This window comes from Balaenoptera ricei, chromosome 15 (assembly GCF_028023285.1).
Source record: "Balaenoptera ricei isolate mBalRic1 chromosome 15, mBalRic1.hap2, whole genome shotgun sequence".
Lineage (NCBI taxonomy): Eukaryota > Metazoa > Chordata > Mammalia > Artiodactyla > Balaenopteridae > Balaenoptera > Balaenoptera ricei.
The window spans coordinates 52532494-52559593 of NC_082653.1; the positions used below are offsets into that span (position 1 = coordinate 52532494).

Genomic DNA, 27100 nt, shown 5'->3' on the forward strand with positions numbered 1-27100 from the left:
ACCAAATCGGGAAACAGTAACCAATGGAAACAAAGGTGAGGTGAAGAAGACTGAAAACCCTTAGGGGTCCTGTGGATTCTCCTGTCCTCTGGTGTGGGAACATGGGGCATCTGGGGAGCAAGTTCCAAGCTTGCTCTGCTCTACCCACTCCTCTTCCTGTGCACATCACCCCTGCCCCTCCTCCACCCCCAGCTTCCAAGGCCCCATATCCCACGCTGTGATCATCCGTTCGTCTCCTGCTCCAGACTGGCATGGAGCCTTGGCACCATGGCTCCTGTGTGTGTTCGGCTCCTGAGCACAGACCAAGTACCCTGAAGGGGTTCAGCGAGTATAAGTGGTAGCGGGACAGAGTGCTGTCTGAGGCTGTGGGGAAGGGGGGGAGGAGAGTCCTGACCCAGATTCCCCGGCTTCTCCAGGAAAAGCCACTCTGTCCTCTTCCATCAAACACTTCTCCCAGGAGATTGCATTTCTTTCCTTGTCCAAAGGTCTCATGAAAGAGGTGGGATGTGAGCTGGTTCCGGAAAGACAGACTGGGTGGGCACTGCCTAATACCTGAGTAAACAGAACGCTCAGCTGTGGCTGAAAGCAGCCAGTAAAGCAAGCAGGTGTGCACTTCTATTTTAGTTGGGCTCCCAGGTGACCGCGAGGAGACACTGGGGACTGACAGGGGACGATATCTAGTCCAAGTGTGAAGGTGAGGGCTTGCCCTGGGCAGGGATGGAGGAGGGGTCCAGAGTGAGCCACGTTTCAAGGGAAGAAGGAGTCAAACGTTCTGGATGAGTCAATGAAGATTTCAAGCACCAGGTCTCTGGACTCCACTTTCTGCATTACGATCTATGCCAACAGCGACTCGGCCACCGAACCAGGGGTCTCCTCGCCTGAAGCAAGGGCTGGAAGCAGGGCGTGCGGCCTCGGGGTGCGGGTCGGAAAGGTCAGGGCCAGCCTCTGTGAGGCGCATCCCGCGGGTGCCGGCTAGCCTGCGTCCCCGCAGGTAGAAGACGACGTCGGGGTCCCCGCTCCGAGACCCCGGGCTCGGAGGCGCGGCCGGTCAGCTCAGACCTTCACTGACAAACCATTGCATGCCGTGGCCTCCGGTCGCTGGGACCTCTTGCCGCCGAGTCAACCGCAATGCCTAAGCCCAGAACAGGCCAGGTCCACGCGGGCCGGAGCGGATTCAGAGACGCCGCTGCAGCCAGCCCAGAGCCACGCTCCTTAGGGACCCCCGCCAGGGTCGGGGAGGCGGGGCGGCCGCGCAAGCTCTACCAATCAACAGCCGGCGTTCGAATTCGCATCCTGGCGAGGCCAATCGCGAGCGTCCGAGTCCGAGGGGGCGGGGAGGGGGCGGGGCCCGGCCGAGCAGTGGCGCGCGCCCCCCCGGGCGGGCCAATGGGAGCGCCTGGTGCATTTGAAAACTCCGGCGGGCGGTGGGCAGGTCTGCGCCTGCGTGGGGAGGCGCGCTCTGGGCCGGCAAGGCGGCACTGGGAGCGATAGCGGCGACGGCAGCGACGGCAGCCACGGTTATGGGGAGCGGAGGCGGTGAGCGCTGGGCGCGGGGCGCGGCGGGGCGGCCTCGAGACTGAGCAGGGCTGGCTCGAGCCCTTCGGCCCGGGGTGCGTGTCTTCCCGGCGGCGACCGCCCGGCGCGCGGTTTAAATGCCTGGGAGCGCCCTGCTCCGCGTGAAAGCCGCGCGCGGGGTTTGCCACCTGTCGAGGGCCGTGAGCGCCACTCAGGTTTCCGTGGTTATTATCGTGGCTGTCCTAGAGCAAGGGGATGAGAAAAATGCGGTAAAACGCGGGGATCGGTCGCCCTGCGTTTACGCTTGGCTTTCGCAGCGTGTTAATTGATGATGGGAAGACCCAGGTGAAGAGCGAGGGGAGGGGGGCAGGAAGAAGCCCTGAGGAGGGAGTCGTGCGGGTGGGAGAGCAGCCACCTCCTGTGGGGACTGGAGGAAGGAACGAGTGGGAAACCAGGTGAATTGTAGGTGATGGGCTTCTCCTGCCTCAAGCTTCTATGTCGTCTGCTTAGAGTCAGCAAAGAGTTGCTGAAGTTGAAGTTGGAAGGACCTCCTGTGGGGAGAGAGGACACTGAGACTGGCTGGGCAGCTCTGACATCCGCAGAGCTGGGACAGGCCTGGCCTCCAAGTCCACCTTTGGCTTCTCTGCAGGGTGGACCCTCCTAGTTTGGACTCGAAAACCAGACTGTTCAAGTCCACAGATCCTTATTAACATTATGCATTTTAGTCATGTGTGCAGATAGAAGCAAAGAGATCAGTAAGGGTCAAGGCGCCTCCCTGAGAGTGAAATGCAAGGCTAACCATCATCAGCGTTGGCTGCTTTTTCCCCCTTCCTGGTTGTCATCTGGGCTCTGGATCAGAAGGTTTCCCAATAGCCAGGTTACATGATTACTACTCACCATCAATGTTTATTGAATATTTGAATGAATGATGATGTCTTCTGTACCACTACTACTCCTTTATTTAATCTTTGTTTAGGACTGTAAATATGGCTGGGGCAGAGGTCAGTAACTGTTAAATCATGTTCAGATATAACTTTTCATATCAGCACAACTCGTTTCCAACACATCACTTAGACCATTCTGATTTTTTTTTTTAAGTGATCCACTGTAGGTGTGCCAAGTGTTTCTGTTATCCTACAAAGCGGAGAATAAGAAGGAGACCCCGAAACCTAACGATCTTGAGTCTCCCTGAAGATGTGCTCTTTCATATCCTGAAATGGCTTTCTGTTGGAGACATCCTCGCTGTCCGAGCTGTAAGTTGTCAGATGAAAATAGTGTCAGGCCTGGCATCATTGGTTATATTGTACCATGAAGGCTTCGTGTCTTAAATGTCAGGACAAAAACTTTGGCTACAAATGAAGGTAGAGGAAACAACGGTGATATTGGTAATAGATGCCTGAGGTTGTTCTGATTGCAGGAAAGCTAAAACGTAGGACAGCAAGGTTTGAGTCTGCTCATTGTAGTGTTTATTTTGACAGAGAAAATACCCTTTTATGACAGTGAAATTTGCATCCCTCAAGAAATAAGATAGTATTAAGAAGAAAAATAGTATGTTCTTGAGGACAAAGCCCACGTAATATTCAGCACTGAAAGGGACTCTGGGAGTTATTTTGCAGATTTCGGAACTGAAGCCTCACTTTGAGCGATTTAACCAAGGGCATACAGCAAATTAGTGGGGGAACACCAATAAGAACCCACTTCTCTGACTCCCAAACCTGCCTCCATTGCATTCATAATATCCATGGGTGCTGAATTTCCAATGGCAGTGGAAGCTTTAGCACTTAAAATGCTCACCTGTGCTCAGGGCCCCCTGCCTGGACACTTCCTGCTATCACCCAGGACAGAAGTCCTACCTGAGGCTGCTGTCATGTGTTTCAGTCTTTTCTGAGAGCCCCCACTGACCTGCAGGCTCCAGCTGTGCTCCCACTAGCAAGACCCTAAGTAGAGGAGCTCAAAACAGATTTCTGACCTACCTGTTCCCATTAGAGTTGGTTTCCCTGATCCTTGCAGGTATTATAGCATTATATCCCCTTTCTCAGCCTAGGTGCTTATTCCCCCTTCCGGGACCACTGTCCCCATCTTTAGAGCCACAGAGAAAGTTGTTTCTGGGCTCTTTTCTCTATTCAAAGCAATTGTTAGTCACTCTGATACACAGAGGCTAGGCCTTTACTACTAGGGTGAGGAGGGAAACAGGACACCCTACATCTGTCTACACCCTGTCTTCAAGAGCTCCAGAAGTGGGGCTTCTGGGAGGTCCCTTGATTAACCGCCACTCCCCCACTTCCATTGTTCTTCAGGTGCACTCCCACCTGAAGTACCTGGTGGATAACCATGCCAGCGTGTGGGCATGTGCCAGCTTCCAGGAGCTGTGGCCTTCTCCAAAGAACCTGAAGCTCTTTGAAAGGTATCTCTGCACCCTGAGAAGAGCGTGGCTTTCTCCCACCTTTGGGCCTCCCTGCTATGCCAGTCTGTGTCTCAAGGCCTGACCTGGGAATGATTTTCCTCTTGCTTGTTGCTCCCGCCAACACCTTATCCCCCAGGGAGTGACTGAGGGCTGTCGACCTCACCCATCGAGTCACACAACTTCCAGCACAGTCATGGGTCATCCACACCACCAGCACAGGCCTGACTCTCATTAGTCACAGCGGTGCTTCTGAAGGGTCCACTTGAGCTATGACCCATGGTGTGTGACTCAGGTGCAGGTCACCTGCATGTGGAAACTTTCCTCAACCCTCTTCTTTTGGTCAGAACAATGTGATTTGAATCCTATTACATTATACTGACTGGCTGATCCCACCTCCCCGGCCGGGGTTGGGACCTAGAGGAAGGGCCGGAGGGGCTGCAAGCTGCAGTGTGCCAGTGGTCGCAGGCAGGCTGCCTGAGACATAGTCCACCAACCACACAATTTACCCATTTAAAGTGTACAACTCAATGGTTTTTAGTATGCTCACAGAGTTGCGCAATCATCAACACTATCTAACTTTAGGACATTCTCATGACCCCCAAATGAAACCCCATAACCATTAGCAGTCACTCCCTATTTTCCCTATAGTAACGCAAACCCTATGCAGCCACTAATCTGCTTTCTGTCTCTATGGATTTGCCTATTCTGGACATTTCATATGAGTGGAATCATACAACATGTGGCCTTTTGTGTCTGTCTTCTTTCACTTAAGTGTGTTTTCAAGGCTCATCCATGTTGTAGCATGTCATGGATAATTGATATTTAGCTGCATTGCCAAAAAAATTTTCTGTTCAGAAAATAGGTACTGTAGTTTTAAGTGCTGTGGTGGAACATAACCTTTATGGAATAAAATCATGTGATGTTTCATGTTCTTAATGTTCTAGGGCTGCCGAAAAAGGGAATTTTGAAGCTGCTGTGAAGCTGGGCATAGCCTACCTCTACAATGAAGGCCGTAAGTCCTCGTGGGACTGGTGCTGGGGCTGGCGCTGGGGCTGGCGTCACCCCACTTGGTACTGACGTTTTAGAACAAGCACGAGGGACTTCCCTGGTGGTCCAGTGGTTAAGACTCTGTGCTTCCACTGCAGGGGGCACAGGTTAGATCCCAGGCTGGAGAACTAAGATCCCGCATGCTTCGTGGTGTAGCCAAAAACAAAAAACCTAATAGAACAAGCATGAGCCCTTGCCCGTGTCAGCAGTTTAGACGCTGTTCTTGCTGTGTCTGGCTGTGTACCATCCCCCCTGGGGGGCTTGTGCCAGAGGTGTCCTGCTCAGGGACCCATGGATGAAGTTTGATTTTGCAGTTTGGGGGAGTTGCCTCTTTTTTTAATGAACCATTAATTTCGGTTGACAACGAGTGACTCTGAGCAGAGACTCAGAATGGGGGCTACTCAGGCAAGCCAGCCCTCCCTGGCTGCCTAGTTAACACCACAGCCCATGCGTAGACCCCGGCTTCTCTCCTTGGCCACAGCTCATCTGAGGAACCTGGGGCAGCGGTCAAGGCGTGCCTGATGCCAAGTGTCAGTAACACAGGGAGCCAAGGCTCCAAGTGGGAGGCAAGTACAAACAGGTCAAAGCCAGCCTGGTACCTAGATTCCTTCACCCCTAAGGGGCAGGTGCTCCTCGAAAGAACCTGGTGCGGCCCTCTCTCCCAATTGCTGCCTGTCTGCTGAGCACACTAAGGAGCGAGCCTGCAGTTCGTCCTGTCCCAGCTCCCAAGATGCATAAAGACTTGGGTATAGTTGCCATTTTTCTGCTTCTAAAAGACCTGGCGTCTTGCTGAGAGGTCACCCCAGTCACAGCTGGTTGACAGGACTGTTGGACCTGCAGACGATGAGCAGTCCTGCGCCCACCCTCCTGTCAGATGGCTTTGCCCAGACGAAATTCACACACCACTCAGCTCACCTGTATAGTGTGTACAGTCCAGTGGTTTGGGTATCTTCACAGAGTCGTGCAGCCATCACCACTCATTTTGGAGCCATCATCTCATTACCTCACAAAGAAACCCCCTACCTGTTAACAGGGGGCTGGGCAGCAGTTCCCCACAGGAGGGAGGATGGGAATCTGATGCCTCCACGGGGGGGGGACCTTCCCAGATCTTCGGAATCCAGGCCGCTGGGAGGAGCCGCAGGGCACTTGGTTCACAAAACATGGGAAGAAAAGGGAGGAGCCCCCATCCCAGCTCTTCTGTCCTAAAACACCAGCAACTTCACGTTGTAGTGGCTTAAGGCTTTAAACTTTCCAAAAAGACTGGGGAACTTCCCACACCCCTCCTCCAGAGACATCCTGGGCTGTGTTCTGTCCGTCTCTTCAGTGTCTGTGTCTGATGAGGCCCGGGCGGAAGTGAACGGGCTGAAGGCCTCTCGCTTCTTCAGTCTCGCGGAGCGCCTGAATGTGGGCGCCGCACCCTTCATCTGGCTCTTCATCCGCCCACCTTGGTCGGTGTCCGGAAGCTGCTGCAAGGCCGTGGTTCACGAGAGCCTCAGGATGGAGTGCCAGCTGCAGAAAGTGAGTCCTGGCAAGGGGTGCAAGTAGGGCAGGCCGTGCTAGGCGGGCTGAGCCCCGTAGGGTCCCGGGAGGTGAGAAAACCTTGAGGGGAGATGCTGTGGACCATGTAAAGTCAGGGACCCGAGGGCAGTGGAGGCACATAAAACAGTGCAGATGTGGGAGCATCTGCTAACGACTAGCAGGAGAGGAGGCCTCGGAGCCAGGGTCAGGGGAATCGGGTGAGGGGCTGGGCTGCAGACGGGTCGACTGATGGAAAGGCAGGACTGAGGCTCTGTGAAGCAGTTGGCAGAGGCCTGGAATCAGGGAGCGGTCCTCTGTGCAGAGGGGCTGGGCAGGGAGCAGGAAGACTCACACCCGGAGGGACAGCCCCTGGGAAGTTCTGTCCGCTGACAGTCACCCCTCCTCCTCCACCTCCTTTCTCTAGACTCACAGAGCATCCATACTGCACTGCTTGGGGAGAGTGCTGAGTCTTTTTGAGGTGAGTCCCCTCCGCCATCCCACGGGGCCCTGCGTTGTTTGGCGTCCTGGCCCGGGTGAGCACGCAGGGCACAGCGGGTCTGCATTTTTGTGCTGCTCGCCTTTCTGGCAGCTTCAAGCACCAAGAACCAGGAACTGCGTGAAAGGCAGCAGAAGGGGGCTTCCGGGGTTCAAAGCCAAGATGAGCCCTGTCTGTGAGGCTGTGTGGAGCCAGGAAGAGTGTCTGAGCAGGACAGGACCCCGGGTCTATTTGTTTCACGGCTCTGCTACTGGCGGCTCCCTCCCACTCCTCACGCAGACCTCTCTACTTAGTGAGCCTTGTGATTCGGGAACCCCCTCTGCAGCAGTCTTGGGGGAGGTGGTGGCTCCTGGTGCTAGGTGCTCTGACAGCAGCAGGGAGGGACACTTACTATGAGCGAGGAGCTGGAAGACCTTGGGAAACCCTCCCCCATCACCATCTGGGCAGTGCCTGGAGCCAAGTCCAGCACAAACCTCGTGCAGGAGGAAGCAGGGCCTGAGGGCAGAACTCGTGGGCTTGCCTTCACGAGTTCGTTGTCAAATCGTGTATCTTCAGACAAGTTGTTTTTACTCTAATGTAGTTAACTCATTTTATTAAAGATGAGAACAGTATATGTGATTACTCAGAGGTACTTATTCTAGGATGAAGAGAAACAGAAGCAGGCCCGGGACCTGTTTGAAGAGTCTGCTAACCAGGCGTGTTTGACCAGCTCATACCTCCTCTGGGAAAGTGACAGAAAGATGGATGTGAGTGGGCCTAGGTCTGGGGAAAGAATGGATTATGTTGGCCAAAGGCACAATCTCCAGAGTAGCCCTTGGACAAGGTTCTGCCACCGCAGCCGGGGTCCTCCTGGGGCTCCAGGAGCTGCTGGTCATGGAGCTGCTCTCAGCACTGCCCCTGAAACGACCACCACCATTTGGGGGATAAAGGGCTGGGAAGAAAACACAGTTGGGGACCCTCTGGAGGTGTCAGGGGGAACATTTAAGAAGACTATGGGTTGGTTCTGAGTTTCTCCAGAGACATGACCATGTAAGGGCATGGTGACTCTCCCGTTGACAGATGTCAGATCCTGGACGATGCCTCCACAGCTTCCGGAAACTCAGGGACTTTGCTGCCAAAGGCTGCTGGGAAGCGCAGGTGAGCTGGGAGCTGGCCTTTGTCCTGACATCTCCTCTCGTGGGGACCGTGGGGGCAACACTGCCAGGTTCCCACCCAGGATGCAGTAAGAGTGGCCCAGGGTTTGGAACTTAGTCTAAGGGAGTTTTCAGCTCTAGGGTGTGCGGGGAGGAGAGCCCAAAAGCACTTTCCTCATCTCTGCCCGTTGCATCTAAGACAGCCAGCCACTTAATTTCTAAGTGCTGTGGACTACATCTGCATCAAAATTTATATAGCTCCCTAAAGTTGGCCTGTAGGGAAAGCATCTTGGCAACAGAACTTAGAGCTCCTTAGAGCAGATGGGCGTGTGGAATGCTGTCCTCTTCTCATTATCTGACCTGCTCACCAGGTTGTCCAGTGTTGGAACCAGGACATCAGGGGTCTGTAATTGGCGTTCTCCAGACACTCTCCCTGTGTAGCTGTAAAGAAGTCATTATTTCAAGACAAATCAAAGAAAGTCCCCCTTTGCCAAGCTGGCAGACGCTTGCTCTTGTCACCCCACCAAGTTGGGGGCTGAGAGTCATCTGCCCTTAAAAGCTAGGGAAGAAATCACAAAGAGGGATGGCCCGCCTGACACATCACAGGACGTTGTAATGTTTATGTCCAAAAAGGCACTTAACAAGTTTACAAGAAATACAACAATGAACAATGTGGTTCTAGTTCAAGCTCAGACTAATCAATAAGAATAGTAAGGCCCTGTAGAAGTTCATAGGGCCTCAGTATACTCAAAAAAGAGGAAATAAATACAAGCAGTCAAAATACGGAGCAGGTTTGACCTCTCTGCTAGTCAAAAAGGCACACGTTTAAAGAGATCGTGGCTGATCACACGAGCAAATCATATACACGTAGTCTTTGTGTTTTTGAGTGGATAGCTAGTAACTTCTGAAAATACACTTCGGCTTTTTTTTATTGTTTTTTGGGGGGTTTTTTTGGCTGTGTTGGGTCTTTGTTGCTGGGTACGGGCTTTCTCTAGTTGAGACAAGCAGGGGCTACTCTTTGTTGCGGTGCGCGGGCTTCTCATTGTCGTGGCTTCTCTTGTTGCAGAGCACACGCTCTAGAGTGCAGGCTCCGTAGTTGTGGCACACAGGCTTATTTGCTCCACGGCATGTGGGATCTTCCTGGGCCAGGGATCGAACCCGTTTCCCCTGCATTGGCAGGCGGATTCTTAACCACTGCGCCACCAGGGAAGCCCTGAAAATATACATTTTTAACGATAGCAGTTTTTGCCAGCAAACATGTGATAAAATAGTGTTCCTATGAGTGTGTGTGAAAATGCACGCAGGAATTTCAGAAAGCGCCTGGGCACAGGTAGCGCCTGTGGGTCGACTGCGTGAGCAGAAGGTGCACAAGACTGCACAAAGGTGACCCTCAAAGTGACAAAACCAACAGAAACCCCCTCAAAGGAAGAACAAGGAAAACACGCTTACAGAAGTCTATCACAAAGAACCACGTTATCATTAGGCAGGCAAAGAAAAGGTAACGTGTGTTCTGTGATCACAAATGCACATGCACACTGCTACAAGTGCATAGAAAACTCTGGAAGGAAATATGTAGAGATGGTCGACAGTAACCACCGAGGGCCTGGTGGGCCCCGGCGGGTCCTGAGCAAGGTGCTCGTGCATCTCATTCAATTCTCATGGCATCTGCCGAAGCTGCTGCTGTTGTGCCATTTGGTGAAAAGGGAAACTGAGGTGCAGTGAAGCCCCCAGTTCGCCTGTGGTCACACATAGACCCAGGTCTTAAAGCCGGGTCATTCGAGCCCCCAGCCAGCTCTCGGCCACTGTGCTACGTGGCCTCCCCCAGAGCATCAGTTTTCACTAGGGAGTGGTGAGCAGAAACAAACTTAATTTAAAAGAAAATGCTGGCAGAAGACTGGAATTGGCCGTGGAGCTGTGCTGGGCAGGAAGTCAACTGACATCCCATTATGCACCTTTTGTCCCTTTTAAAATGTTCTATTGTGATATATTATTTATTTCCGAAAGATTAAAATTTTGGCCCTCCTGGTTTCAGAAGGCTTAGAAGGTGTAAGTGGGCCAGTGTATGTACAGGCAGAATCCTCCTTGCGTTCAGAAGCAGGAACCTTAAAACCCCCTGCTCATCCCTTGAGTCTTTTCGTCCTCAGCTGTCTCTAGCCAAAGCCTGTGCACACGGAAACCAGCTCGGACTGGAAGCGAAAGCCTCCAACGAGATAGTCTGCCAGCTGTTCCAGGCCTCCCACGCTGTCAGTAAGCAGAGGGTCTTCTCTGTGCAGAAGGGACTCAATGACACAATGAGGTGAGGGGTCCGAGCCACCCCACCTGGATCCACGTGTGTGTGTGTGTGTGTGTGTGTGTGTTTTCTAAAACCAGTAATGCCTAAGCTATCCAGGGCTTTGAAAAGAAAAATTTCCCACATAAATGTCTGCTCTCTCCAGTTTTCCTTTTTAAGCCTCAGACTATATTAAACCATACTAAACATCTTTCAAAAATGATGCCAAAAAACCACCTTTTCTTTCCAACCCATCATCACGCGCATCAGCGTGCGGTAGTGCGGGGGGCAGCTGCCATGTGCCTGCAGCCTCAGAACCCCCACAAACTGCCTCTTCCTGCAGGTCCATTTTCCTCCAAGGTTTGGAGATAACACACTTTTACACTCAATCACAGAACATGTTTAGAGAGTAAAATGGAAAATGTGAATAATTTTTTAAGCTTACACCAGAGATTTCAAATACATTTTAGATTTATAATGGGCAGGCTCTGGCTGTACTGCGGCAGACAAAGCCCAGCACCTGGTAAGCTCTCTTCCCTGGAGAGGCTCCATCTTTACTCACAGCAGGGGGTGCAGTGTCCTTGGCTCCCACATTAAATGTCACCAAGCTGCTGTGATTTTGAGTCCTGTGTCTGTGCTGGGGGTGGTGCCTCCTCCCCCACGCCGTGCCCTCCCAGTCTGCCTTTCTTTTGGCGGCAGGAGCCGGGGGACCGTTGCTATTCCTTTTGTGTGCTGGAGGTGGGGGTTAACATAAACTTAACCTTTCTTTTCTTTTCAAGAGCTAAAGTAGTTTTATTAAAATAATATCATTTCAACCCCCCAGTTGAGCATCTTTACATTTTCCTCTATGTTAAGCAACAGTTGACTTTTTCTTCCTTTTTTCTATTGAGTTATAATTGACATGTAACATTAGTTTCAGGTTTAACCATTTTAAAATGTACAGTTCCACTGGTCTGTTTTTATAAGTCAGATCACTGAGCTTGTCAAAGGTGTCTGCGTAGGAAGCTTCCTCTTCTGCCCCTAATCCTGAAACACCTGGCCTTGCGTGTCTTCCTCCCCAGCCCGTTCCCCTTTCATCCCGCCTCCTTCTTCCCCTCCCCAACTCAGCCCCAGCACTCCCTCCTTCCCTCTGCCTATGAAAGATGCTCCTGTCCGGGCTGACACCTGGACTAGTCCTTCCTGTCTGCCTAGAATCACTCACCACCACGTTTCTTCTCTCTCTTGCTTCTCTTCTCCCCGTCTCCTCTCCCTTGTGCAAAAAGGTGTTCACCATGCTTGGGCATCCTTGATGTTGCATGCAGTATCCCCTTGTGACGTCTGTGTCCCTGGCCCGGCTTTTAGCCCCGTCGAGGAGGGACCCTATGTCTGTTGGCTCTACCGGCCCAAGTCCTCCATCACGGTTGCTGGGTGACTAAGAACTCCAGCACATAGGCTCAGGGAATCCTGCTTTAGCTGCATTCCTGGCTCTTTGCTCCACTGCGGAGGGTTGTGATAAATGACCCCACGGGTGAGAGTTCCTCAGAGAGAAGACAGGTTTGCAGGACGATAAACTTTGACTTTTCTCCTGTCCTGTGACCTGTCCCAGGTCCACGGAGCAGACCTGCTTTGCTCCCTTACAAGTGACGGTCCAGGCTCATCCAGTGCCTGGGGGCCCCGGGGTGGGGGAGGCAGAGTACACATATGTGCAGCCCACCTGCCTCCCAGGAACAAAGTCGGGAGTCATGGGGCCTCCCAGCCCCTTGGACAGGGTGTCTCAGCCTTGAACAGGTGCCTGGGTAAGCCAGTGATGCCTAAAGTGATCGCTCACCCCTCGGGACAGATGGCCGGGCAGGAATGGGAGACGGGACACTCATGAAGGCTTGGCCTGGTTTTCAGGGATGGTGCTCTTCCCACAGGTACATTCTCATCGATTGGCTGGTAGAGGTCGCCACCATGAAGGACTTCTCAAGCCTGTGCCTTCACCTGACCGTGGAGTGCGTGGACCGGTACCTGCGGAGGCGGCTGGTGCCCCGGTACAGGCTCCAGCTGCTGGGCATCGCCTGCATGGTCATCTGCACCCGGTGAGAAGCCCCCCAGGCTGGGCCCGCAGACGGAACACAGCATGCTGGCGCTGCCCAGTTCACAGGCTGGCTTTTCAGTGGAACAAGCCTTCAGCACCCCACCTCCATATGACAGGGGTTTTCATTTTAGTGGGTGCCCACGCCGAGTGGTCCTACCCACACGGGGGTGGCAGGGCTGACCCTTGGTGTGTGGGCAGCCGCTCATCCCAACACGCGGCCTCAGGACCCAGAACGTGGCCTCTGTCGGGCAGGCTCAGGCTGGAACCCTCTTCCCCTGGCCCCTGAGGGCAACACAGCGATGAGGGAGGGTCACAGGCGGCTGCCCTTGCCAGTCCGGTTCTCAACTCTGCGTCCAGAGACCTGCGTTTCATCGGTCTCATGTGCCCCCCACCCCCAACTCCCCACAGACCCCCTCCAACCACGTGGGCAGGATGCGTCCTCCTCAGAGAGGCAGCCTACCCCTACAGCAGCTCTGACTTTTCAAATCAAACCATTTTAAGTTTTACCCAAATCCACCTTTCCACCCAGTTTTGCCTTTGGACACAATGTGGATGGCAGTTCCCACCATACATTTTGCATTTTCTTGTTTTCCTAAAGCAGACTTCTACGTGGTCTGCTATCTCCCCCGGGCGGTGCTTTCCAGACCAACATCCTTATCTGTAAGGCTTGTGAGGGAGGAACAGGCTCATTGCACACAGTGGTGTCAACTATGGACAGACTGATTTGTCTTCCGCACGGTAACCCAGAGGCTTGTGTCACTGGGATGGTTTATCTGTTTCATGACGTCATGAAGGAGGCCCAGGTCCTGACTTGCTCTCTGCTACCTGCCATGACCCCTGAGGCCACCAGGTCCACCTTTGCAGTGAGCGCAGTCATGTGGCCATGACGGGAACTGGGAAGTGGGGTCTCTAGGTGGCTGTGGAAGCAGGGTCCGTGGGCTCAGGGTCGGTGAGCAAATGCCACACGCTGTCCGGCACCTCTCACGTGTGCTCTCGGAACCCGGCGTTCCAGGTCTTGTCACCAGGGAGGGCTGAACAGACGGGTCCCCAGCCTCCCTGGATCTAAATGGCATAGTTACGTCCTTGCAATGAGAGACTGAGGTACCAGACCACAGGCTGCTGGCAATGAGATGATAATTGCTTTGAAAGATTTTTAGAAGCCGAGATGCCCCTACATCCACTCTCAAAGCAGCACCTGCCGCTGCTCCGAGCACAGGGCTTTCGCCCTCCCCACTCACATAACATCCCCCAGCGCCTGCGGTCCCTACAACTCCTGTCCTCTCTCTTGGCCCAGCCAACAGCAAACGCGGGAGCTGCAGAGTCCCCATGACAGAGCAGACAAGGGCCTGGTCCCAGTCCACCCTTGTGTGGGGAGGTGTCCTCGGCAGGCCGCTGGACTAGCGTGTTCCCTGATAGTTGGAGCTGGTGGAGAGTAGAGAACAGGGTGACCACCTGCCTAAGGACAGTCCAGTTCCCACGGCCAGACCCCGTGCTGGGTCCAGACCTTCAAACAACCTCTATCTCTGGTTCTGCTGGCTCATCTGCCTTCTGGGTTAAAGCTGTTTATACTCGCTCCATAGAAGCTGACACAAGGCAGGGCGAACCCTCATCCCTCGGGTCATTAAGAGGATTGACCGATCATGTCATTCGTGGGTGCGTTTTGCAGAAACACCTGCATGCCTAGCAGTCCAGCAGCTCTCACTGCCACTGATCTGTAACACTAATCCCCCTTCCCTTCCAGCCCCCATGATAGGCTCATCTGACCTTTTCAGTTCCCCTCAGCAGCTAGGGGCAGCCGGGTCCACTCTTTGGACCCCCCAACGCCATCACTGAAGCCTAAAGTGATCACCCCACCAAGGGGAGTGGGCTCAGTGCTCAGACCCCTTCTTAACACTCCAGGTTCATCAGCAAAGAGATCCTGACGATCCGGGAGGCTGTGTGGCTCACAGACAACACGTACAAATACGAGGACCTGGTGAGGATGATGGGAGAGATCATCTCTGCCTTGGAAGGAAAGATTCGAGTAAGTGGCCACTCGCTTTTTCCTTTTGAATCAAAGTTGAGGTCACGTGAGGGCATGGGAAGGGCAGAGGGTATCTGCATGGCTTTGAGCTTCCCTGCTCTGGGAAGCCCTCCTGGACCCAGAGGGCGCGAGGCCACAGCTGTTTGGCATGCACAGCGGTCGGGCCAGATGCTGGGCTGACCACACCGAGGGTGGTGTTTCTAAGGTCCAGCCTCCCCACCGAGTGGGTGGAGGGGCCCTCTGTGTGCTGAGACCCCACGTCCGCCTCCCCGTTCCCTCTAGGTCCCCACCGTGGTCGATTACAAGGACGTCCTGCTGACGCTGGTCCCCATGGCACCAAGAACCCAGCACCTGTGCAGCTTCCTCTGCGAGCTCTCCCTGCTGCACACCAGCCTGGCCGCCTATGCCCCAGCCCACCTGGCTGCAGCCGCTCTGCTCCTGGCGAGGCTGACACACGGGCAGAGTAAGGAGCTGGTCCTCCCCACCAGCCACTCAGAACATGCGCTGAGCCAGTGGTCCGGGGGATTCCTGGAGTCAGGAGCCAGTGCTCAAATTCAAGGGGGTTGGAGGGAGAAAAAGAAGTGTGTTCATCTCCTGGAGAAGGAAACACCAGAATGGACTAAAAGCCATTGTCTGGGGGTGAGGTTAGAGACAGTTCTAGCTTAATATTTCCCACGCTGTCGACAATGAGCACGCATGCTCTGTACCTGGGGCCTTTTCAACCCTGAGCCCTAGGAAACTCCATCCCAGAACCATCAGGGCTGTGGGGCACGAGAGGGCATCAGAACGGCCCCACTGTTCCTGCTTTCCTCCCCAGCACAGCCCTGGACCACTCGGTTATGGGACCTCACTGGGTTCTCCTGTGAAGACCTCATCCCCTGTGTCTTAAGCCTTCACCAAAAGTGGTAAGCGTGTAAGGAAGCAATTCCCCCACAGCCCCCCGGCCATCCCCCCACACAGAGGGTGTGTCCTCAATACTGCAAGTCCAGGGGGAATTTGCTCTCACGTGAGGACTGTCAAGACACTCAGACCTTCCCCGCGTGAGCCGCGTGTCTCAGGATTGACGTTTAGAAATTCCAGGGCCATGTTGCTTATTTCATACGTTTTTAACATTTTATGTGTGGGCAGCAGCTCCCCCCAACCCAAACCTAATTCCATGGGCAGTGGAACATAAGAAAAAATGAGACTGTCTCCCTGACCAGCGGTAATTTCAGTCTAGAACAGGTTGGCCTCCAGCTCTGGAGTTGGCAGACCACAGCCCCGGGCACACACCTTGGCCCTTTCCCTCGCCTCCTGTCTCAGCTTGGCTGGCAGACTCGCTCCTCCCACTCCTCAGTCCCACCTGCACTCCCCACCACATGCATATCTGCTAAAGCCCCCAGGGACCTCCTCCTTTCTCCGCCAGGCCACGCTGCCTCAGTGTCCCCTTCCCCGACACGAGGGTACGGGTAATTCTGCCTTTCTGCCTGTCCCCAGACGCTCCCTGGGAGACTTAACCACTTCCAGGATTCAGAACACATCTAAAAGCCAACCTCTGACCCAAGCCACAGACCCCCTTGCCAGCGTGTCCACGCCAGGCCATTCCTCCTTATAGATTTCATTTGGTGCTTGGTGGACAAGGCCCCAGTCATCCTATCAGAGCCCTCAGGCCAGCCCATTTCTGCTTCTCTGTCCCTGCATCCCAGCAGCTCTCGGAGCCAAGGCACTTTCTTCACCTGCCCACGGTCATTGTCCCAGCCGCCTCCTGGATTTCCACAGGGCAGCCTCTGAGCATGGCGCTTCTGCTTACACCTTGGGGATGAGATCAGAACTTGGGCACGAGTCTAGAGATTCCTCTGACCAGCCCCTCTGGCCCATCTGCCACTTCTCCCCCTCCCCGCTAACATGGGGAGCCTGTCAGCATTTCCTGGGGTAGTGTGTGCACCCCGTTTCTCCTGCAGGGCCCAGACCTCGTCGCTGGTGGATAAGAGCATGGGTGACGGTGGCAGGTCAACACGTGTCTGACCCCGAGGTTGCTCAGACCAGTGCAGAGAGTCGGTGCCTGACCAGGCTGCCAAAAGCTGCTGCTTGGCTGCCTTCCTACACCCATCCCCCGCCCCCCACCGAGTTTTTTTTTTTTTTTTCCCAATCCAGATAAACTGGAAACATATTTATTTACGAACGAAACTTTTTTTTAAAGTGTACAATTCAACAAGCTCTTGGTATATTCAGAATTGTGCAGCCGTCATCACAAACCACTATCGATTTGAGAACATCTTCCCCGCCCTCGCTACCTATTACCTTCATGTTTCCCCTCCCCACCAGCCCCCAGCAAACACTCATCTATTTCCTGGCTCTTTCTGTTCTGGATGTTTCACCAACATGGACTCGTACAACATGGGGCCTTTTGTGACCAGCCTCTCACCTACATAATGTTTCCACTGTACAAATAACCCACTGGATGTAGGGACCACATCTTGTTTATTCAGTCATGCACTGATGGACGTTTGGGGTTTTTCTACCTTCCAGCTGTTGCGAATAATGCTGTGAATATATGTGTCCAGGTTTCTGTGTGGATCTCTGTTCCCCTTTCTCCTGGGGATGCACCTGGGGGTCAGGTGACTCGAGGAACCGCCAGACTGTGCACAGCAGTGCTGGGCTTCACTCCCATTGCTGGGCTGGTTTTGAAAATGTCTTGTCCTCTCACTTCAGTGAGTGGAGGCTAAAGATGGGAGCCTTTGGGGTGGAGGTGCCAGCACTGCCTGCCCCTCGCTACCCCTCACGTGTCCCTCTGTCGGCAGCTTCCACGACGATGCCCCCAAGGACTACAGGCAGGTCTCTCTCACCGCCGTGAAGCAGCGATTTGAGGACAAGCGATACGAAGAGATCAGCCAGGAAGAGGTGCTGGTGGGTGCTAGGGAGCGGAGGTCCTCGCCTGCCCCTCGGGGCCTCGGCCCTCCCTCTGACCCCGGCTTCCCCTCAGGTGCTGAGCTATGGCCAGTTGTGTGCAGCTCTAGGGGTGAAACAAGAGAGCCCAGAACCCGCGTCTTTCCTCAGCACAGGAGACATTCACACCTTCCTCAGCTCTCCCTCTGGAAGGAGAACCAAGCGGTGAGTGAGCCCTGCAGGCCAGGCCTGGGTTCCCTCGTGACCTGTGCAGCCATTAGGGCTCCTGAGGAGCAGCAGGGAGAGAGCAGATCCCCAGAAAACTGAAGCTGCGGTTGGTAGTCTCCACTGCCTACATTACCGTCTCCTTTCCCCAGTGTGGCTCTCTGGCTCCAGCCTGGTTCCCTGTGAGGGAAGGTGGTCTTGAGCACAGGTTGAGCCCGCTCAGGCTCTGGCCCTGCCCCACGCCCGGTGTGAGCCATACGGGACTGCTCTGCTCCACCACATTGTGTCACTCCCAGCGCTCCAGCTGTGCCCTCATTGTGTGCATCCCTTTTACCCCCGTCTCTTCCATCTCAATGTCCCAGCTGTACTGCCTGGAATAACCTCCCCCTCCACCTCACCCACCTAAAGAACTATCCATCCTACAAAGTCCAGATGAGCAGGAACCTCGCCGTGCTGCTGGCCCTGCTTCTGCGAATCTGCCCTGGGCTTCTGAGGGCAGTTCCTGGGTGGCTGTGTTGTCCCTGCTCACAGCACATGGGGGCAGGGTCAGGCAGGTGCCAAGAACCAGACTGGGCCTCCCAACACTGCTGCCTATGACCCGGCTCCCGGCTCTCCCACCGCACAGGAAACGGGAGAACAGCCTCCAGGAGGACAGGGGCAGCTTCGTCACCACGCCGACCGCAGAGCTGTCCAGCCAGGAGGAGACACTGTTGGGCAGCTTCCTGGACTGGAGCCTGGACTACTGCTCCGGCTACGAGGGCGACCAAGAGAGCGAGGGCGAGAAGGAGGGTGATGGTGAGTGCCAGGGCCGGAGACCACCTGGTGCTGCCCCAGAGGAGACAGCGGGCAGGAGGGCCCCCAGCCTGAGCTGCAGGAGAGTGTGTCCAGACACAGGTAGACATTAGAGAGCAGAGCCCCTAGAATACCAGCCCACAGGGAGGACAGGATGTGGGCCCAACCTGCGCCCAGCTCCAGCTGGACCTGGGCTGATGGAAGGACCTCACCAGGTCAGGGACAGAGGAATAGACCTTTCTAGAAGGTTGTGTGAGATGTGCCCTCTGCTGGGCTCTGTCCCTCAGGCACCTGTCCAGGGCAGGCTGCAGGAGGCTCTGGACCCATGTCTCGTCAGCCATCTGCACAAGAAGCCCAGTTCGATAGCTTCTGTTGATTTTCCAACTGCTATTTTTGTGTCCACTCAGGGGATTAACTAAATTATTAGATGGCCAGTTTGTTGTCACTTCCTACTGTCCCCTAAGTCACATTGGGTATTACCCCAAGTTTGAAAGGAGACACTTCACCCCCAATTTCTTACGTAAAGGAAAGGGGACTGTCCAGCGAGGTTCAGGATGTGTGGCCAAGAGCTGGACCCTGGGCTCCCCTGGGTCCTGACTGGGCACGGGGTCACCCCAATGCTCAGGCTATGGTCTGACCTCTCCCCCATCTCCCATAGTGACGGCTCCCAGCGGTGTCCTCGATGTCACTGTGGTCTACCTGAACCCGGAACAGCACTGCTGCCAGGAATCAAGCGATGAGGAGGCCTGCCCGGAGGAGGAGGGGCGTCAGGACACACAGGCGTCGGCACCAGGCAGCCAGACACCTTGGACCCCAGGGCTCGAGCGCCCTCTGTGTAGCAGGAGGGGGCCAGGCAAGGACATCACGACCTCAGGGTACTCCTCTGTCAGCAGCACGAGTCCCACAAACTCCGCAGACGGCTTGGGGGGCCTTCCCCGATCTACCTCAGTACTGTCCCCAGGCAGCGACTTGAACACACAGCCTTGCCACCATCACGCGAGGAAGTCGTGTGTACAGTGTCGTCCCCCAAGCCCCCCGGAGAGCTGTGCTCCCCAGCAACAGGTGAAGAGGAAAAACCTGTCCGCCCACAATGAGGAGGAGGAGGACATGAACTTGGGCTTTTTGAAGCTGTGAGTGTGTCAGTGCGTTTGCTGAAGTGAATGTTTGCTGAGGGAGGGCTGCTGTTGCACTAGCGAGGGGGAGGGGGGGCGCTGGAGATGGATCCCTGTAAACCCCTGGTGGCAGTCACACGGGGAATAGAAAGGAGAACTTGGGGCAGTAAGTTTCTTTCTCCAGGGGAGCCCATTGCGAGCCATCAGAATGTCTAAATCACAACAAAAACTCAGTTCCTTCTCTCTGGAAAGTTTAGCCTCAAAGCAATCATGCCATACTGTGTGAAGCCTATTTCTCTGTCCCCTCCCATGTTTGTCCTGCTTGCTCTGGGAAACTTAAGCCCACGTCCTGAACTTCCCAGCCCCACGGAGCCCCAGGCACTCCGGGAGCTGAGAGCTTTCACAGTTGAGAACGTGTGACCCAGGTATCCTGGCACAGCTCACCCCCTCCCATATTTATCTGGTTCGGGGTTTCAGGGGGAGCCAACAGCTGAGCACACCATCCCTGCGCCCACATTGGCCTGCCCTGCCCCAGGCAGCCGTTCCTTTCCTCACTGGGTGGTGGGTCCTATCGTGAGGGAACTCTGCCCCGCGGATTGTTTCGGACTGCGTGTGAATACCGGGCAAGTGGGCCCTGACATTTTTGCAGGCCAGGGCCTTGATGTCTTGGTCACAGGCTCTCTTCCTCCCATATTCTCAGCTCATTTTAGAAATCTGCCCCTTCTCCTGCGATGGTTTGTCTGTGTCCCCAGCAGATGATGTCTGTGTGAACTTCGGAATGTCTGGGCCATTTCTTTCCCTGTCTTTATTTCCATCCTCCATCCCTCTAAGATAAAAAACAAAAGAAAAATTAAAAATAGAAGGTATTAGGGCTTCCCTGGTGGCGCAGTGGCTAAGAATCCGCCTGCCAATGCAGGGGACACGGGTTCGAGCCCTGGTCCGGGAAGATCCCACATGCTGCAGAGCAACTAAGCCCGTGCGCCGTAACTACTGAGCCTGTGCTCTAGAGCCCGCGAGTCACAACTACTGAAGCCTGCACGCCTAGAGCCCGTGCTCCACAGCAAGAGAAGCCACCGCATCGAGAAGCCCGCGCACCTCAAGGAAGAGTAGCCCCCGCTCGCCGCAACTAGAGAAAAGCCCGCGCACAGCAACGAAGACCCAACACAGCCAAAAATAAATAATAAATAAAATAAATACATTTTTTAAAAAACATTAAAAATAAAAGGTATTAATTTTTAAAAAATTCTCAACATTATTTAGGCTCAACTGAAAAAAGAAAATTTGATTCAAACCCCTCAGTGCTATTCTGACACTGTATGCAAAACCAATTTTCCCAGAGAGGTTAGCCAGAAAAAAAATTAAATGTCATTTGTAACATCTGAGTTGACCAAGATACAGAAGAGCAAGATGCAGAGGACCTGTTTGTTGGGTGAGGGTGGATCTGCTTTGAGTTCCTGAGAATAATGACCCCAGGAACTTGGGATCTGACGAAGACTGACCCTGACCTCTCTCCCCTGCTGACACACTCACCCTGATAGCTTTTGCTTCCTCTCGAAAATGTCAGAAAGAACCACTTAGCCAGGAGTGTCCCCCAAATGCTCTTGAACCAAAACGACAGGGACAGGGAGATGCTGACTCCGTGAGGCTTTTCTGAGTGTTGATTTCCCTGTAGGAGCTCTTTTTGCTACTGTAGTAGAATTCTGACCACACTGGGTCAGGCATGGTTGAGTAAGGGAATCCCAGCATAGGGATTGCAGACCTCCCTGTTGACTGTGTGCCCCTAGGCATGTGTGAGCCTCAGCCCCATCTGTAAGAGGGGGCAATAATACCTATCTCACAGGGGTGTTGTGAGGATTAAATGTGATGAGGGTAGTAGCAGCCGCATGATGTGCATGACTGAACTGCCTTCTCCCACTCCAGTGGGGACCTAGTACCACCTGACCGTGGGGTGGGGTGGGGTCTCCCTGAATCTTCTAAGCACTGACTGAAGCCCTCTCCCCTCCCCTCCTACCTCACAGAGAATCTCATTTTAGTCAGAATGCTGTCGGCCTCCCCGCACTAGGCAAGAAAATAGGCCACTACCGATGGAGGGGCCCACCCTAAGGGCACTTCCAGGGCTGCCTGGGTCCTGACCCCCTTCCCCTTCTCTGCCTGGCACCCTCAACTCCCCTCCTTTGTGTCTCTGTCCTCTGCTGCAGCACCTTCCTATCAGTAACTGTGAAATGGACACCTCGCCAACTTGAAACAACCCCTCCCAGGTTTGTCACCCGTCCTGCTCTCCCCTGAGATTTCTTGGCCCCTGAGGGGTTGGCATTCATCTGTTTTTCCTGTTATCTCCAATTACAGTGGACCCTGCTGCCCGCACCACTCCTCCCAGCCAGCATCTGTCCCCACAATCCCTCCTCGCCAGGTGTCTCCTGATTCTCTGAAGGTCCCGTTCCCCCATCCCGCAGACATTCCCTCCTGGGATAGCCTCCTCTGGTTTCTGTGACACCAGGCTCTGCTGTCCCTCCACCTCTCTGGGCTCCAGCTTCCCCTCACCTGTCCCCATCCATGCACACCTGCCCCACCTTGGACCAGCTTGCCCAGGCCCATTGCTCCATGTGCCACATCCTTGGCTCCTGGGCTTCATCCGCCTCTGCCCAGGTGCCCACTGATGCCTCCCCTGGATGTCATCACCTCACCAACATATCCAAAAGTGGACACTCCCTCCTCCCTTGTCCCTGCTCCCAACACACATGTCATCCTCACTTCTAGCGACTGCAGTAAATACCTACTGGGCCCCTCCATGTGCCTTGCCCTGTGCTAGGTGGCCCGGGGTCAGCAAGGCAGCAGGGCCCTGCTTTAGAGCGTCTTCAATACAAAGACGAAGCCAACCGTTAAGCGATCACAGGTGCCACCATCTACCTGGTTATCCAACCCAGAAGCCTGAGCGTCACCCGAGGTCCTCACCCGCTTCCCCTCCGCTGCTCCCGGCCCGAGCTCAGAACCGGCGTCACTCCTTGGACCCCGCGGGACGGGGGGCGCCTTGAGGCGGGATCTTCATCGGGTAGGGCGGGCCCTGAACTCTGGGCTCGGGATTGGGCAGTCCGGCCGGAAGGGGCGATCTCCTAGGCCGGAAGGGGCGGGATTTGGCGGCGGCGGCAGATCGTGAAGAACGGCTACCGCCTTCATGTTGCTTGCTGGCGGCTCGCGCCGGTGGGTCCAGCGCCGCTGGAGGGGGCGGGAGGGTGCGCGGCCCGAGGCTGGCCAGGGTGCTGAGCCTCTGGTGCGTCCTTTCCAGGCTAGTGGCCGAGCTGCGTGACGCCCTGGACTCGTGCGCCGAGCGACAGCGGCAGCTGGAGCGGAGCCTGCGAGTCTCCCGGCGGCTGCTGCGTGCCTGGTACGCGGACCCCGGGACCACCCGGCTAGGCCTCCCTCGGACCGTCAGAACCCCGCTTAGAGACCCCGGGCCGGGAGGCCTGGTCCAGCGCTCACTTCCGAGTTGCGGGTTGTCAGTGCTCCCCGCTTTTCCTGCAGGCTCTGAGGCTGCGGGTCTGCCCCTAGGCCAGGCGGCCCTGGGGGCCTGTTGGGCCCGGGCAGTGCCTCCTGGCCGTGCCACGGCTGCCTTGTGTCTTCGCAGGGAACCAGCCGAGACCCTGGCTCCGGAGCCAACCCCAGGGCCAGAAACTAATGAAGAGGCCCCATCTGCAGGTAAACCTCAGCCACCCACCTTCTCAAGGTGCCGCCCCTGGTCTGTCTTCTGACATGCAGTGGTGAGGAACCTTTACATGACTCTTGGTTTTTGCAGCATGCGCACCCAGCCCGCAAGACCTCGAGGAGCTGGAGCTTCTGACCCAGGCACTGGAGAAGGCTGTACGGGTGCGAAAAGGTTTATCAAAGGCTGGAGAAGGAGACAAGGCCCCCAGCCTGAAGTCTGGGTCCATTGCCACTTCCCCTGCCACCAGAGCCTCTGCCCCACCCAGCACCTCACGCAGGGCTGGCAGCCGTGCATCAGAGACAGAACCCCCCAGGGGCATCCGCCAAACCAGGGTGCCTGCCAAGGACCTCCCTGAGCGCAGGCTTCTGTCAGTGGGGGATCAGGCCTGTATGGGGCAAGGGGCTGGAGCCACCAAGCCTGAATCAGGCCTCAGGAACGAACAGATAGTCCTGTCGGCTGCTTCTCAGGCCCCAGAAGCTTTTACACTCAAGGATAAGGGGTAGGTTTCCCAGACCCTCACTAGAGGAACTACTGTCTCTACCTGATCAGATCCTGGGCAGCAGCAGGAGTCTGGGTTTGGGGTGACAGGGAGGGCAGGGCATTGAGCTGGATGTGGGCCAGGGGAGCCCCAGGATGCCACCCCATGAGGCCCAAGCCCAGAAGCTGGCAGAGTGGAACAGCTGGCTGTGAAGGTCCCACGTTTGATGCACTGGGGCCTGTCCTGTGCCCTATCCATTTACCCACCCAGCCCCAGGGCTCCACATGAGCTCTCGAAGGCCTGGGCTCTGCTTTCTCTTCTCTCTGCCAGGTGGGACCTGGACTGGGCTGGCTCCTGTGGTCACCCTGGAAGCCCTGTCTGAGGGGTGGGTGAGCTTCATCCCTCACTGGGCTCTGAGTAGGGAGTGGGGCCTGCAGCCCCCAGAATGAGACAGAGCTGCCCTGAGCACCGGGCTTCCCTGATAGGATCCTGCTGCAGCTGCCCGAGGCCTTCAGGAAAGCGTCTTCCCGGAATTCCCGGTGAGGCTGAGTCTTGTGGCTGGGTGAAGGGGGAGGGGAGACCGGGGGAGTGTGGAGAGCAGGGAGGCTGAGGCTTCCCACTGGTAAGACTCTTCCCACGGGTCCCTCAGCTTTCTTTGCTGGGTGGCAACACTCTCCACATTAGGAGAGTCAGCCTCCCTAGGACGGCTGTAGTCACCTTAGACTCAGCCAGCGGCCTCTGAGGCTCCAAGGCACTTAGTGTCTCCAGGTCCCCATTTGTCTTTCTTGTGGAGATGAGAATAATAGTACCAGTTTCTAGAGATGTTGTAGGGGTTAAATGAGGTGGTGCCTTTTCGGGTGTTAGTGCTGTGCCTGGTACAGAGCCAGCATCCAAAGCTCTTACCAGACATTTTGGTCACCAGTCACTGCTGGCTCCTCTCCCCTTTTTCCTTGAATTCTCTCCTAGCATTTCCCAGAGTGGGTCAGCTCTGTCCCCTTTTCATGGACAGTGTCCCCCTCGGTTCCCCAGGACCCCCAAAGGCCCCTCCTGACATTCAGCAGAGCCAGACACCCCAGGCTGGGGCCGCTACCCTGGCCCTTGCCTACTTTTCGTGGTCCAGCCCAGCTGGCTGGAGTAACCATGTTGCTTTCTGGTTTGTGGGCTGCGCATGTGTGCATCCCAGCCTGTGGGCCCAGCTCAGCTCTACACAGACCAGTGATTCTGTGGATGCTGCTACCACCGCCAAAATGCAGTTCCTCCAGAAAATGCAGACAACTGTATCCTTGCGGGGCTTGGGGGAGTGAGGGGTGGGGGGGCAGAGGATCTGGCTCTAAACCTGGCGAGTCTGAGGAGGAGCAACTCCAGGAAGGGCCAGAGCTACTCCAGCACCCAGCCCTTGGGGAAAGCGGAGGGGCCTGACCACAGGGGACTTTCCCTGACCCACATGCAGTCAGGCTGGCCTGGCTCCAGGCTCAGTGCCACCGAGGTGGAGGCGGAGGTGCGGCACCTGCAGAAGGCCTGCTTGCTGCTAAGACTTCGAATGGGGGAAGAGCTCACGGCAGGTTAGTGGGCCCTTAGTCACGTCTCTGGTCAGGGTGGGGAGGGCTTCAGGACCGGTGTGGACCTGACCTGCTCCCCCTGGCTCTCATGTAGACCCCAAGGACTGGATGCAGGAGTACCGCTGCCTGCTCACCTTGGAGGAGCTGCAGGCCATCGTGGGGCAGTGTCTCCACAGGCTGCGGGAGCTGTGCACAGGTGAGGCCTGCCCTGCCCGTGCTGAAGTCTGGTTGGGATCAAAGTCCTCTAGCCACGGGGTGGTGTTGGGACTTTAACAGCAGCCTGGGAGCGGAGGCAGGCAGGCAGGCCGGCCCTTCCCTGTGTCTCCCCACTGCATTCTGAGTTCTCTGCAGTTGTGCTGTGGAGCTGGCCAGCACAGCACCCCTGCTCCAATCTCTCTCCCGACACACAGATCCCACCACTCTGAGTAGCTTACTTATTTATCTAGTTATTGAAAAAGTGCCTTGTGACAGTCAGAGAGGTACTGGCAGATGCCTGGTATTGCAAGAGTTAGTTGTTCATGGACATTAGGGCTTCATACAGGAGGCAAGGGGAGACTTTGCACCCCCTTAAAGGGGCCTGGGGAGGAGGTGCCTGGCTGCTGCCCTGTGAGGCCGTATCTCCTGTCCTCGCAGCAGTGGTGGAACAGCAGCTGGGGCCGTGGCCTGAGGGGAGGTTCCCCAGGGCCTCCTTGCCCTGTGGAGGAGAAGCAGACCCTATCTGGAGCCCCCAGTTGCTTCTCTACTCTAGTACCCAGGAGCTGCAGACCCTGGCATCCCTCAGGCTGCGGGTGGCCATGCTGCACCAGCAGATCCACCTGGAAAAGGTACTTCTAGAGTAGGGAGTGGGTGACTGAGTGTCGGGGAGCCGTGGGCCCTGGGGAGGACTCTAGGTCTGCAGCCTCATGAGGGCTTGGCCTCAAGAGCCTATCTGTGCTCCTCCTGCCAAGACCCACCAGGGAAGGGTGGGAGCTGCTGGGCCTGTGCCCGTGTGAGGGTGCTGGAGCTTCTGGAGGAGGGATGGGCTGGGGTGTGGTGCCTCAAAGCCTGCCCTGGTTTGAGCCCGCCTCTGGGGGCCCTGGGCCAGCTGGGACAGGGCCCCCTTGAGACCTTGGTCCTGCACCACCCCCCAGGTCCTGATGGCCGAACTCCTCCCCCTGGTGAGCAAGCAGGAGCCGCTGGGGCCACCCTGGCTAGCGCTGTGCCGGGCTGTCCACAGCCTGCTCTGTGAGGGAGGCCAGCGCTTCCTCACCATCCTACGAGAAGATAAGCTTGCTGACTGAGCCCTTCCCATGGCCAGGCCCACCCCCAGTCCCCCAGAACCTTGCAGCAAAGGCAGGCTGGCTCTGCCCCTAGCCTGACTGTCAGTGAGAGCCCCCCTTCCCTAGGAGGAATCAAATGAATGGGCATTGAGGGGATTTTCACTGGTACAGTGAGCCAGGGGCCCAGAGATGCCTGTACCCCCTTAGGAAACCAGGTTTCCAAGGGGTGGGGACTGCCCCCCGGCTCTTCCTGAGGAACTTAGGGCCTTTCTAATGGCTGCTAAACCTGCTGGTCAGGGCTCAGCTTGGCTTGGCTTTCCACAGGCTCAGGAGACCTGAGACTGGTGGGGGCTTTTCTTAGCTACCTCTGTTTTCTCTTGCTGTACACTTAAAAGCTACTTGTGACATTAAAACTACTTTAGAAAGTTTACATATTTAAATCATACCAAGGTGGGACTTGATGCATGTTTGTTTTCTTCTTTGTGTTTATTACTTACCAAGAATATATCAAGTATACTTACCAAGAATAGGCATATCCCTTGTGTACTGAAGGGAGGGGGCAAAGCCACTCAAGGTGGGCTGCCCTGGGGACTTGTCTCATGCACTGGCCCAAGCACACCTGAAACCTCTCCCCACAAGTGCCTAG

General features: G+C 55.5%; 2 protein-coding genes and 1 long non-coding RNA gene across 6 annotated transcripts; 2 read left to right on the forward strand and 1 right to left on the reverse strand.

Annotated features, from left to right (window-relative positions):
- Positions 1–1502: 1502 nt before the first annotated feature.
- CCNF (cyclin F) lies at positions 1503–20622 on the forward strand. Its single transcript, XM_059897031.1, has 17 exons — positions 1503–1536; positions 2614–2768; positions 3813–3919; positions 4864–4931; positions 6291–6484; positions 6909–6962; positions 7622–7726; positions 8040–8117; positions 10258–10409; positions 12278–12442; positions 14341–14464; positions 14747–14927; positions 15282–15369; positions 17245–17344; positions 17427–17554; positions 18180–18349; positions 19005–20622. The coding sequence occupies exons 1-17, from the start codon at positions 1521–1523 to the stop codon at positions 19478–19480; spliced, it is 2361 nt and encodes a 786-aa protein (XP_059753014.1). The 5' UTR covers positions 1503–1520; the 3' UTR covers positions 19481–20622.
- Positions 16614–22500, reverse strand: LOC132348974 (uncharacterized). Its single transcript, XR_009497598.1, has 2 exons — positions 22411–22500; positions 16614–20284 (listed from the first exon to the last, which is right to left on the reverse strand). It is a non-coding gene; the product is annotated as an uncharacterized LOC132348974 (long non-coding RNA).
- An 80-nt stretch (positions 22501–22580) lies between these two features.
- Positions 22581–26899, forward strand: TEDC2 (tubulin epsilon and delta complex 2). Of its 4 annotated transcripts, none has more exons than XM_059897215.1 (10): positions 22581–22656; positions 22742–22840; positions 23081–23151; positions 23249–23657; positions 24122–24175; positions 24820–24913; positions 25087–25198; positions 25290–25391; positions 25829–26019; positions 26326–26899. In XM_059897215.1, the coding sequence occupies exons 1-10, from the start codon at positions 22631–22633 to the stop codon at positions 26473–26475; spliced, it is 1308 nt and encodes a 435-aa protein (XP_059753198.1). In that variant the 5' UTR covers positions 22581–22630; the 3' UTR covers positions 26476–26899. The 4 variants fall into 4 exon arrangements, with proteins under 4 accessions (XP_059753198.1, XP_059753199.1, XP_059753201.1 ...); XM_059897216.1 differs by having other exon boundaries at positions 25832–26019; XM_059897218.1 differs by having other exon boundaries at positions 25944–26019; positions 26326–26413.
- Positions 26900–27100: the final 201 nt, after the last annotated feature.